At 55.5% G+C, this 13,449-nt stretch overlaps 1 protein-coding gene across 2 annotated transcripts; it reads right to left on the reverse strand.

Moving 5' to 3' along the window:
* Nucleotides 1-3,968: 3,968 nt before the first annotated feature.
* LOC129150014 (storkhead-box protein 1-like) lies at nt 3,969-11,017 on the reverse strand. 2 transcript variants are annotated; one of them, XR_008556794.1, is made up of 2 exons: nt 9,248-9,398; nt 3,969-4,566 (listed from the first exon to the last, which is right to left on the reverse strand). XR_008556794.1 is itself a non-coding variant. In XM_054720149.1 (2 exons), exons 1-2 carry the CDS (start codon nt 10,771-10,773, stop codon nt 4,469-4,471), a joined length of 462 nt encoding a protein of 153 aa, XP_054576124.1. In that variant the 5' UTR covers nt 10,774-11,017; the 3' UTR covers nt 3,969-4,468. The 2 variants fall into 2 exon arrangements, 1 of the variants encoding a protein (XP_054576124.1); XM_054720149.1 differs by lacking the exon at nt 9,248-9,398 and adding an exon at nt 10,410-11,017.
* Nucleotides 11,018-13,449: the final 2,432 nt, after the last annotated feature.

A 13,449-nucleotide genomic window follows, 5' to 3' on the forward strand; every position in this document is an offset into this window, starting at 1 on the left:
CAAGAGGAATAATCCCTTCAGACCTAAGACTCTTAGTGTAACGTTCTATGCAGAAAACGAAAATGGCCGGCTGGGGAATAACACCCCCGAGGAGACGCAATGCCTTTCGTTAGACGAGAAAGAGCTGATGGCCTGCTTCCTCACGGAATGGAAACACAGAGGCGGCAGCTCGGACTCTGGGGTCAGAGAGAGCTCTTCTTGCCCATACAAGGGTCCTCCCGGCCCCCGTTTCCTCTTCTATCAAACGGAAACGCAGTACATCCTCACGTTATCCCAGGTCCTGTGACTTTAAGGGAAACGGTGCCTGACGAAGCCAATGTTACCGCAGGCTACCTGATGGGGACCAGGTACAGCCCGGCGCCGGGCACTGAGGCCTGCTGTCCCGCTGGCTGCACCTCCCTAAGGACTCGATGAGGCCACAGGTTAACGCGCTAAGAACATGCCTGACTTACCGCAACATTGATGAAAGTCTCTGCTCCTTCTCCACTCACCCCCTCTCCACTCACCCCCTTCTCCAAACTGAAGTGGAGCCGGGAAACACTTAACACCGTGAACGAGCGAGGGGCACAGCCCGCCTCTGGGATGCTGCTTCCTCGGGAAACAGGAAGGCGTGGGGGCAGATGCTGCGGGGCCACCTTCGAGGGAGCACTCGGAGACGGGGGCACCGGGAGACGGGGGCACCGGGAGACGGGGGCACCGGGAGACGGGGGCACCGGGAGACGGGGGCACCGGGAGACGGGGGCCCTGGGAGACGGGGGCCCTGGGAGACGGGGGCACCGGGAGACGGGGGCACTGGGATACGGGGGCACCGGGAGACGGGGGCACCGGGAGACGGGGGCACCGGGAGACGGGGGCACTGGGAGACGGGGGCACTGGGAGACGGGGGCACCGGGAGACGGGGGCACCGGGAGACGGGGGCACCGGGAGACGGGGGCACCGGGAGACGGGGGCACCGGGAGACGGGGGCACCGGGAGACGGGGGCACCGGGAGACGGGGGCACCGGGAGACGGGGGCACCGGGAGACGGGGGCACCGGGAGACGGGGGCACCGGGAGACGGGGGCACCGGGAGACGGGGGCACCGGGAGACGGGGGCACTGGGAGACGGGGGCACCGGGAGACGGGGGCACCGGGAGACGGGGGCACCGGGAGACGGGGGCACCGGGAGACGGGGGCACTGGGAGACGGGGGCACTCGGAGACGGGGGCACACGGAGACGGGGGCACCGGGAGACGGGGGCACCGGGAGACGGGGGCACTGGGAGACGGGGGCACTCGGAGACGGGGGCACTCGGAGACGTGGTGTGTGAATCCTGCTCTCAGCTTCCTGCCTCAGTGCTCACAGTCTACCCCCTTTCAGCCTTTCTCAATAAATCCACAACCAGACTGATGAAAGGAAAGGGACCGACCTGGACAAATTAAACGGTCACAACGACCCCCACAAACAAAGGACCAGTCCTGTCTCCCGGATTCTATATTAACTCCAAAGGCAGGGGCTTTCCAAGTCCTCCCAACCTCATCACGGCCCAAGCAGAACAAACCTCGGCGGAAGAGAAACCATCAGCGGGCACGCGGCACTTTGGGGGGCGGGTGGAGGAACTGGGTGAACGCTGGCCCTATGCCTTTGGTGAGACAGTTGTGTGACTGCGGCACTGAGGTCACAGCATCACTGTGACTGTACTCGACGAGATGAAGAACGGGAACTTCCTTCAGGGGGGAGGGTGGTGTTCCCTGAGCCGCAGCCTCCTCTGGCTTCCTGGGCGGGAGTCCCGGAGTGTCTACATGTCAGCCAGAAGCAGAGATCAAGGAAGACAAGGAGAATGGTCCAGACTGGACGGCTCCTTTCCCGCAGTGGGGCGGGGGGAGAGGGGTTAGGGAGGGGGGGAGCCCTATTGCAGGACCACAAATTAGAGCCATAGCCCCCCTCCCAGCCCTGGCGAGATTGGCAGAAAGAACTCAGAGCTCAGCCCCGCCCCGCCCCCCGCCCCCCATCAGACAGGTAGATAAGATGTCCAAGGAGAGGCCCTGATTCCCGGAAAGACTTTCCAACCTGAAGTCACCCCACCTCGTGAACCTCAGTGGCCAATGCTTCCCTGTGATCCCGCACCCGTGATTTCTCTTCTCCTGCCCCCTTGCCGGCTGTCCTGTGTCAGTCACGTCCTCCCCCACCTCCCGTCTTCTCCCCTCACTCACGGTCTGTTCCACACCTGGCCCATGCCCCCTGCCCAGCTCAGCCTCTCCAGCTCCACCCGCCCCCCAGGCTTCACAATGGGCAGGAAGGATTAAGAGACTGAGCCGTGACTGTGGATAAAACACAGCTGCCACCTTGAGGTGTCGCGTAAAGAGGAATGCAGAGGGCAGGACAGGGGACCGCGCCCCGCGGCTGCAGACACTGCCGGCTCTCGGGGCAGGCCTGTGGGCAGCTGGGGCGACAGGTGGCTTCGAACTGCAGGACTGGCCCCAGAGAAGACAGCAGCCTGACTGAGGCCGCAGCCCAAGGTGCAGGGACATCTGTAAATACCATCCTGTTGTCAACATTTCTGGGAGGTGTCCCCTCTGGGAACCAAACACACAGGTTTCCCCCTCGTCTTCGTGCTGAAGACGTCAGGAAACTATCTTGGACTCTCCCAAGGGTGAAGGTCACTGCCAAGGGTGGAAGGGTGATGATGGGGGGGAGTAGCCTGGAATCTCCGAAGATAACCTTCCCTCGAAGAGCAGGTGCTGAGTGAGCTCTATTGTCCTGACACATAAGGAGACCTCTAGTTTCCAGAAAATTCTAGAGGCGGGGGGAGGTAGCTTAGAAGTAGAAAGTCAGAGTTGTAATCCTAATCTTTTGTTGCAAAGGTTTAAAAGGAAAAATTGCCCCAAACCTGGAGGGAAAGTGGGGGGAGGGAGGAAGGTGCAAAGATGCAGCAACGTTCCCCCAGGAAGGAAGTGGAGGACCCCTGCATCTCAGCCTCCTGGGAGCCAGCTTCTTCCCATCAGCCTCCCAGCATCCTCCCACCAGCCTCCCAGCATCTTCCCAGCAGCCTCCAGCAGCCTCCCAGCATCTTCCCAGCAGCCTCCCAGCATCCTCCCAGCAGCCTCCAGCATCCTCCCAGCATCCTCCCAGCAGCCTCCCAGCATCCTCCCATCAGCCTCCAGCATCTTCCCAGCATCCTTCCAGCATCCTCCCAGCATCCTCCAGCAGCCTCCCAGCAGCCTCCAGCACCCAATTCACTGTGAGGACAGAAGCTACGGCATCCGGGCTAGGAAGACGGAACCACCAGACTGGATTCCACCCGCTGAAGACACTGGCAAGCCTTCAGGGCGCCCTGGATTTATGAGAAGGAGGTATTTTGGACGAACCACTAATCAGCCAGCATCCTCACAGACCGAGGGATTGTCTACACTCCGCATGTGATCAGCATTTGGGAGGGAGCAGTGACATGCTGGCTTTGGAGACAAGTCATCCGACGTTGACAGATGGGCTGTCATTTAGAGGAAAACCAACGGCACAGGGGTGAGCTCTCGGGCTGTTAGGGCTCACGGCCTGGCGTCTGCCCCGCGTGGCGTCCACACCACCGGTGGACTTTCTTCTTTGCTGGGTCTGCCCTCATCTTCACACCCCAACACTCGGATGAATCCTTTTGCCTCTTTATCTCGGTCATTTCTCAGATTCTTCAAAGGGAGACCTCTGGTTCTGGCCCTGGCGCTGTCTAATTTCACTGTCCTCCATAAGGGAGATTGATCGCTACCCAAATATCAAGAGTGGCTTTAAGCATCCTCTGATGTCCCTGGTTTCAGTGTGTTAAAAAGCTCTTGGCGTTTGACCTTCTCAAAGATAAACTTACATTATACATAGACTATACACAGGTTATATATTAATAGATTATATTTACAGCCTGTACTTGACCAGAACATCTATTTAACCTCCTCGCTGAGATAAACTACAAGCCAGATAATTAGTTACCCCAAGTTAGGAAGCGCCTGCGATTACGTTATGTGTTCAGCGATTTACAGAATAGAAGGGTTGAAAGCTTGTTTTACCAACGAGTAAGGCGAGTAGGCCAATAACACAAGCACAATCTCCGAACTCTGAGAGACGATGCCAAAGCCCAGACATATACCGAAATCCTATTTTTAAAAGCGGTCACGCATCCCGCTGTGAGGTATTTTATGCAGAATGAAATGCTTCAAATTTTTTGTAGCAAGTAGTTTGTACCTAACAAACCTCTGTGAGTTTTTTACCCCAAAATATGGGCTCCACCCCAGGACGAAAGCACCCGAGTGTTTTCAATGCAGCACGAGACGCAGACAGCTGCCCTTCCGGTGTCACGCCCCTTTAAGAAGAAGCTGGGGACACCCAGCAATTTCACCTTCGAATTCGAGAGGGAGACAAGCATCATTAGGATTAAGGCGTCGGAGGTGAAAGGGACAAATCCCTGCAAAGCCTCGGAGTTACCCCAGCGAGGCCTCAGGTCCGGAAGTTCATCCTAAATGCTTTACTGCGATGAAACCGACACGCCTCTCCTGGAAATCTCTTTGAGCCGGAGTGAGGTCATTCATAAAAACATTTTTACGGCCACCTGGAAATTAATAAAACTTGAAATGCATCATTGTTCACTGCGTAGACTTAACCCTGAGATTTTGATAAATGTATTTTTTTAACTTTTTGTTTGTTTTGTTCATCCTCACCCGAGGATATTTTTCAACTGGTTTTTAGAGAGAGTGGAAGAGAGAGGGAGAGACAGAGAGAAACACGTGGATTGGCTGCTTCCTGCACGCGCCCGACCAGATCTCGGGCCAGAGAGGAGCCTGCAACCAAGGTACATGGCCCTTGACCGGAATTGAACCCGGGACCCTTTGATCCCCGGGCCAACGCTCTATCCACTGAGCCAAACCGGCGAGGGCAGCCCTGAGATTTTAATATGAGAGGGAAGCTTCCTTAACCTTTTGCACTCGGATGTGGAGTGTGACTCGACACGGTTAACATCGGTAGCAAGAATCGAGAAAAAAGCAAGCGAGTGCAAAGGGTTAAGAGTAGGGTCCACGTCTGAGACTTTTCTGGACATTCTACAGACCCCACCCCAACGCTCTATGTGTACTGATGGTCGTCGCCTCGCCAGCCTTGCCTCCACAGAATAAAATCCCAAGAGGGCCGAAGCCGGTTTGGCTCAGTGGATAGAGCGTCGGCCTGTGGACTCAAGGGTCCCGGGTTCAATTCCGGTCAAGGGCATGTACCTTGGTTGCGGGCACATCCCCAGTAGGAGGTGTGCAGGAGGCAGCTGATCGATGTTTCTCTCTCATCGATGTTTCTAACTCTCTATCCCTCTCTCTTCCTCTCTGTAAAAAATCAATAAAATATATTTAAAAAAAAAAAAATCCCAAGAGGCCCCACATGACCCAGAGTCGGCCCGCCCCTCTGAGCTCTGGTCCCATCACCCCTTCCATTCCATTGTGGTTCTCAAGCCCCAGGCCCCCGGCTTTCTTTTCTGTTCCTCCAAGGAGTCGGGCTGATTTCCATCTGCCCCTCCTTCGTACACCCAAGGCTCCTGAGAGGAAGCATCACAGAGCAGGCACGCAAACCCCGGCTCTCCCATCCCGCTTCCTGGGTCCACCCCGGGCCCTGTCGCCTACCAACTAGGTGTCCTTGAAGACGTGCTTGTCTTTCTGGTCCCCACTTTTTTCATTTGGGTAAAATAATGATACCTAAACAGTACAGGTGTCCTAAAGATGAGCTAAGAAAAACAAAGCACTTAGAAAATAGTAAATGATCCACAAAGGTTGGCTCTGATCTCGTTCCTCCCTTCCACTCTATTCTGCCACCGGCTTAATTTTTACAGCATGATAACTACCTGCAATTCTTATTTCTTGGCTTAATTTTTGAAATGTCTGCCGCCTCACTGGAATGAACCTCCAAGTGTACAAGCACATTTGTTCTCCATGTTGGTTCCCGGAACAAATCCCCCAGAAAATGGGAGGTGACCCAGTTGCTGAATGAACCACTATCTCTAATTCAAAAAGCTTGGTAACACTCGTTCAGCAATCACAGCCATCATCTAGGAAAGTCACTCCATTTGAAGTTGATGTCACTAAAACCAACTTTTGGGGGGCGTGCACACTAAATATTTTGGAGTATACATTCTGAAAAATAAACACAATTCTGCGTCTTAAAATTTTACTCCTTGGAGAAACCACTTTAAGAGAGCAACTCTTTCTGAGAAAACCAACAAAGATACTGGAATGGAATATTGAAATAAAATCTTGATGCTCGTATGTTCTAGGCCAGTGGTCGGCAAACTCATTAGTCAACAGAGCCAAATATCAACAGTACAATGATTGAAATTTCTTTTGAGAGCCAAATTTTTTAAACTTAAACTTCTTCTAACGCCACTTCTTCAAAATAGACTCGCCCAGGCCGTGGTATTTTGTGGAAGAGCCACACTCAAGGGGCCAAAGAGCCGCATGTGGCTCACGAGCCGCGGTTTGCCAACCACTGTTCTAGGCAATTGGATAATGTAAAACCTAAGTTCTGATTTAAAGCTGAAAGAGCGTATTGGGTCCCAACTATTTAACTATCAAAGGAGAAGCTGGGAAAATGTAAAGAACCGTGGAGGGTCGGGGGTCAGGGACACTCCCCCAGGCTCCCTGAGACCTGAAGTTGGGGAACCTACGGCTGGCAGGTCCTAAAGGCTCATGAGCCCGGCAGGGGGAGCACCCGGGCTCACACAAAGGCCTACGGGTTCACCCGGCGACAGTGGCATCTCCCTCGGCAATGGGAATGGACCCACCGTCAGAGAGCACGTCCCTGATACAGCGCTCGTCATCCCTCCCCACAGCTGTTCCCACAGCTGGCGCGCCTGCGTCTAATCCCCTCCTGTCCCACCCAGCACCCTCCCTGGCCCCAGATTCTCATTATACGGAAGATCAAATCATGTCACTCCCTCCCTGATTAAAAGCCACCAGTGGCTTCTAAATCTTCACACCAAGCCCTAGCCACCCTTTCCATTGTCTTAGCACCCCGTTCTCTCACACCACCACCCCCCAAAACCAGCCGGTTCCCAAACATGTCAGGACCCCCCGGCTCATGCTCTTGCTCTCCTGCTCTGAGTGAACCCCTCGTACCCCGCATCTGCACAAGGCCCAGCTCAGAGCCTCCTCGCTGGCCAAGCTCTCCACCAGCTCAGGAGGCAGAAGTGACGGCTCCTGGCTCACTGTCCTCGAAGCCCTTGCCACCCTCTTCACTCTTGTCCGTGTCCCAAAGCAGGCCACCTGCCTCACCCGCCCGCCTCCCCTGCCTCTGGAATCTCAGGGTGGCACGCGTAGGCACTCGCTAAACATGTGCGGGGTTTAACTGAATGCAATTTTCTGGAAATGTCCAGCACAGCTCTGAAAGGTTACTCGTTTCCTGCGCGCACACATCCCCTTGGTCGGTCCTGGAAATCAAGTCTGAGCTTTTTCCCACACGCCCGAGTAGGTTACTGCCAAGTCGTGAACTGGATATTCCAAATGAAAGCGGCTTTTCCTTTGTGAGCTGCTGAACTCCCCGCTGCCTGCTGAACCCGGTAATCATCTCCTCCTCGTCCGACCCCACCTGGAAGTTAACAGTTGCTTGGAACCTCCTACTTCTGGGATTACAGGCTCAGGAATGCACGCCACTTCAATGCAAACGTTTCCAGTTACCCAACAAAATGCTAGCTCGCCATCCGTCCTGCTGTGGGCTGTGGGCTCTCCACTCCCCAGCAGCTGGGCCGAGAAGGGCGCCTGCACAGACCTCTCTCCACTCGGAGGTGCTGGTGCGCACACCCCGGGGTGGAGCGGGGTGGGGGGGGAGGGGGGGTGGGAGCGGAACTCCAAGCCTCCCTCTCCTTCCTCACTGCGAGGATCTAACGGAGCAATTTTATTACCCCTCTCTAAGAGACCACCTGGAAAACAATCAGATTGCGTAAATAATAATTTACCACACGAACAATAACATTTACACAGGCATTTGCCTACCATTTATTTAAGAGGACGACTGGAGACTGATTAATTTATGCACGTTGGAGGAGTGGGAATATAATGCCTTCAGTAATGCTCATCGGTGTGTCTGTTTTCCTGGCTGTTCCACACGGACGGAATAATTAGCCAAGATCACAAAACCACACCAAAGTCCCTGAGAGTAGTGCAGATGATACAGTCGGGGGGGGGGGGGGGGGTCTGTTGAAAATTACGCTGCAAGAAACTTTGTTACTAACCAAGCATCAAAGCTAGTGGTTCCTGCTTGTGAGAAGAAACTGGTCAGATTCAGGGATCTTCCCACAGAATGTCACTCCCTCTTCAGAGTACAGCCAGAGCCCGGCTCCCTCTGCGGACATCCTGGGGTGGTGTTTTGTTCTTTGGTTTGGGGATGGGGGTGGGGAGGGGGGGAGTTGTGGTTTTTGTTTGTTTGTTTTTGAGCCTATGAACTTGTCAACAGGGCTACTGTGGCTCAAAATAAAAGGCTGTGAGCCAGTCACCAGTGACTCCCAGACTTTGGAATTTCAAAGCTCAATTAAATAGATAGATAGATATATAGATAGATAGATATAGATATAGATATAGATATAGATATAGATATAGATATAGATATAGATATAGATATAGATATAGATATAGATATAGATATAGATATAGATACAGATACAGATATAGATATAGATATAGATATAGATATAGATATAGATTTCAACAAAAAATTAGGAAACCTCTGCAGCAGACATTGCGGTTTCCTTATAGAATTTTCATAGTGGCTAAACTCCCTCAAACAATTCAGCCTTTTCCTGTCATTACTGGAGCAGGATTCCAGGAGAGATGCTGAGCCCCCACATGTTCAAAAGCAAGTTCCCACTTGGGCAGCAGCTGGCACCGTCCCTGCTGGGCACCGGATGCCTCCGTTTTCCCAGGGAGTCCCTTTGCTTCCTATCCGAGTGAAGGACTGATATGGTTGGGTTATATTTTTGTGTCTGAGATTTGCCAAGATAAAAAGTCAAAGACCACACGTTAACATCGAGTTCAAAAGAAAACTCTTAAAATGGCAATGACCCCAGATACTCTCCCTCCCTCCCGTGTGTCGCCCTCCAGCACGAGGCAGATCGGGCCTCAGAGGCCTTCATCTTGGCCCCTTTCCTAAAGCAACTTAATGCCAGGGGCGTCACGGAGGTTTCTGCTCAAGTCAGTAAAGGAGGAACCTGAGGCACCTTCTGAACTTGGGCACAGGTTACAGAACAAACAAGATGCGAGCCTTACCAGGTTTCTGTCTATTCAATCCCGGGGAAGCTGTCCAGATCTCTGCTCCGCGGGCACAGACCAAGCACGAGAAAACACGTGAAACGCTGTAGCTCTGCCCTGTGCTGGGGGGAGGCCCTGGCGGGTGACAGCGGGTCCCTGGGGGAAGGCACCGCGGCCAGGGGGCGGCTGGGGAGGCGCCTGCACCGTCGCGTCGCTTCTGAACTTTGGACCTCCTCCCAAAATGTCACGAAAGAATCTCCAAACCTTGGCACCAGAAAGAAGGCTTTCTTTCTTGACACCGTTTCAGAGAAACACGACTCTTGGCTCTTTACACGCGTTCAGCCGCCACGCCCACGGCACGACACTAAAAAGGGTGATGCGAACGGGATGCGAACGGGATGCGAACGGGATGCGAACGGGATGCAGAGAAGCGTATCAAGTGCGCAGTGAAACACAGCCCCTCCGACACCACGTGCGCTGCGAGTGTCCCCGACGGGGCTCTCTGTTTGCTCTGCTGTTGAGGACCGGACCGGACCGGACTCCCCGGTCCTCCTCGTGTCCCTTCCTTCCTGCAACACACCAACCACCTGGAGAAGATGCCGTGGCGGCGGGACACGGAAGACGACCTCTGCGGCTCGGCCTCGCGCAGAAACGCCGGCGAGGAGAGGCCACCAGCTCCGGCGCGGCCGCGCATCCCCGGAAAGGACGTGCCCGGCGGCCGCGCACCTGAGCCGCCCGCCGCCGCCGCCCGCGGTGGAGCCCGCGCACCTGATGCCACCTGCGTCCTCTCCCGATCTCTCCGACTCGCGCTCACTCCCCGGCCCGATCCGAAGGTGCGCCTCGCAGCCCCCGAGCGGCCGCGGACCCGCCGAGCCTCCGGCGCCGCCGCCACCGCCTACCTGGCTGGCCGTCCCCACCGGGCCAGCCCCCACCGGGCCAGCCCCCGGCACCGCCCCGCCGCCGGGGAGGCTCCGCGGGCCGCCGGGAGGCGGGCGGGAAAGGCACAAATCCCGGCCTAGGTGCCAGGCGCTCCCCAATCCCGCGCGCGCAGAGGCCGCCGGCCCCTCCCCCGACCAGGCGCAGGGGGTGGGGGGAGCGCGCGGGGCCCGGGAGAGGCGGGGGCTTCCCGGGCGCGCGCGGCGGGCGGCGGGGCGGGCGGGGGCCCCGCGGCCGGACTCACCGAGGCAGCGGATGTGGAAGCCGGCGGGCGGCCGCAGCGCCCGGCGCGCCCAGCCCTCGCGCAGCGCCTCCAGGTGCTCCTCCTTGCCCTGGACCAGCAGGACCTGCTCGTCGATCCAGCCCAGGAAGAAGGTCTCCGCCACGGCGGCCGTGACCTTCCTGTTCCAGAAGTGCTGCATGTTCTCGGCTTTGAAGTCGGCGAAGATCTCGTAGCCGATGTGGTGCCGGGCGAGCTGCCGCGGCTGGGCCGGGGGCGCGGGCGGGGCGGCCCGGGACCTCTCCCCCGGCGGACCCTCGGCCGGGCCCAGCACGATGGCCAGGGAGTGCGGCGCGATCTGCAGAAACTTCTCCATCTTCGGGGGCATCGGCGCCGCCGCGGGACCCGGCTCAGCGCGGCCACCGCCTCCCGGGGACCGGGACCGCCGCGGGGACGCCGCTGCGCGCCCAGCCGGGAGCGTCCGTGCCCCGGGCCGGCCGGCCGGCCTCGCCCGCCAGGTCGCCCCGCGCAGCCCGCTCCAGCCGCCGGGCTCCGGCGCGTTACCCGCAGCTCCGGGCCACCCTCCGGGCGCCGCTCACGTTCCGGCGGCGGCTCCCTCGCCTCCCTCGGCGCCCGGCGGCCCGGCGGCCCGGCAGGGGGCGGAGACGCGGGAGGAGGCGGGCCGCTGGCGCCGAGTCCGGGAGCCCTCGGCTGGACTCGCCCGAGGAATCCGCACGGTCCGACGTGGGAGGTGGTCGGCGCGGCGCGGGTGGCCGGGGGAGGGGTGTGTTTAGGTGGCGGAGCTCAGGGGAGACCGGGAGGCCCCAGGGGACACCCCGCGACCCTGGGCAGACCTGGGTTCCTCCCGGAGCTGAACTAGTCGCTCCTCCCCACGCTCCACCCCCGCCCCCACCTCCCACCTCCTGCTGGAACAAGTGGATTCACTTGCTGGTTGATGTGCCCTTGGAAGTGGCTTTTTAAAACTTATTCAACCAGGAAAAGTTGCCAGCAGTTCCTAATCCCTAACCGTGGTTCTCCTCTCCCATCTGCCACCTCCTGCGGCCTACTGGGAGGAACCCCAGTAATCCCCATGTCCTCCGCACAGCTCCCCTCCCCGGGGTGCAGAAATTGACCAGGAAAGGTACGACTGTGCTTTAAAAAAAGAAGACTTCGTTAACCGTGTTTCTGTACAGAGATCCTGTTTTGCTTATTTTTCATTGAGAAGGACTATCCAGGCATACCTTGGAGATATTGTGCGGTAGGTCCCAGACCGCCCCGATAAAGTCACACGAATTGTTTGTGATAGTTACACTACACTGTAGCATATTCGAGGTTCAGCATTATGTCTGTTTTAAAAATGTACATACCTTAATATTTATAAGGAACCATGCAAATGTTCCATTATTAAGATGTTTGCAATAAAGTATAAAATCAAAAGAGCAACTTTTAATACAAATGCTCTCACATACAGATAGCAAGTTCTTCACACACACGAAAAAGTATTGAACCTGTGAACAGGAAGGGCCATCCTAGGGTCGGTACAATGAGAACTCAGTGGAATTAAGAGAAGGAGTTCCTTTATGGAGTCCTACCACTGTCATCTGCATATCGACCTCATTAACATCGTCATCGCCCTTTAATGACTACTCGCTAAACTCCAGGCAGTGCGTGAAGAGCGTTTTATATGAGGTGCTATCTCTCTAATGCCGCTTTTGATGGTCTGCGCGGCAGGACGTGAGCTCGCTGCCCCAGAGGCCCCTTCTATGCCGCAGCACAGCCATGGCGCAGATGCTGAGCTCCAGCCACCACTGGCAACGCGAGCTCAGCAACCAGCCGGCCCAATCGGCCACCCCGGCCACCCTGAGTCCCGCCCCCCCGCGCCTCCTGGCCAATCGTGGGCATAGCGAAAGGTACGGTCAATTTGCATATTTGTCTATTATTAGGTAGGATATATATATATATATATATATATATATATATATATATATATATACATACACGCACACACAGTAAAGAGGACATGTTTTAATAGAAAACATGTTTATTATCAAGAAAAAGCACACTTGGGCCTTCCATTTCTAGCAATAGAGCACACTGGATATCCTAAAAATCGCTCGGTACAAGCACTTAAAATGATTTACGTAAAAATGACCACCTCTAGCCCTGACCTTGTGCTTCTAGGTAGGATGGAGCCGTGTTTGTCAGACCAGCGATTCTGCCAGGAACTACTAGAAAAGCTAGATAAAATATAAACAATGTTTGTGCAAGGCATCACATAGTTGCTGAAGCAATAAGGAAAAAGCAATAAAATTTCAGAGGGGAGATCCATGATGCAGCCACTTTTCCCTACTATTGTTCCTTCTTATTTATATAAAATATCCAGAAAAAGCAAATTGCAAATTTATGGAGACAAACAGTGGGCGAGAGGTTGCCGAGGGCTGGGGTGGGAACGGGGAGTTGACTTCTAATGGGCAAGTGGCTTCCTTAGAGGGTCATGAAAATGTCTTAAATCAGGTCATGGTATTGATGGTACAACTCTGTCAATATACTGAAATTCTTTGAATTATATACGTAAAAGGCAAAGGTTATGCTATGTAAACTACTAGTATATCTCAAGAATGCAGTTAAAAGCAAAGATAAAATAAAAATAATGAAATAAAGTGTGTCCTGAGGACATATTTTAATAGTTTCTTAGCTTGAATAGTTTCTTAGCTTGATTTAAACTGTGGAATACTAAGCGCGTGGTGTGCGGGTCTCCATCTGTGCTGGGGCAGCCAGTCTGTCACTGTCGCTCGTGGGACCTCCCACAGGAACCAGCACTGTGTGAGGACTGGGCGGGTGTGGGGACCCCTGCCAAGACAGTGGGGGCAACGCACGCGTTCACAAATGTTCAAACCTCGCTGACGAGGCTGCATGTGCTGCGCTCGCGGCGGCCAAGGGCTGGGGCATCTGCCCCTCAGGGGTCTGGAACTCACGGCACAGCTGCACACAGGCCCCACGCTGAGGACACGTGCAATCATTTCCTTCCCTGCTGCCTCCGAAGGCTCCCGTCACCTGGGTCCCT

Source organism: Eptesicus fuscus, chromosome 8 (assembly GCF_027574615.1).
Source record: "Eptesicus fuscus isolate TK198812 chromosome 8, DD_ASM_mEF_20220401, whole genome shotgun sequence".
In the NCBI taxonomy this organism is placed as follows: domain Eukaryota; kingdom Metazoa; phylum Chordata; class Mammalia; order Chiroptera; family Vespertilionidae; genus Eptesicus; species Eptesicus fuscus.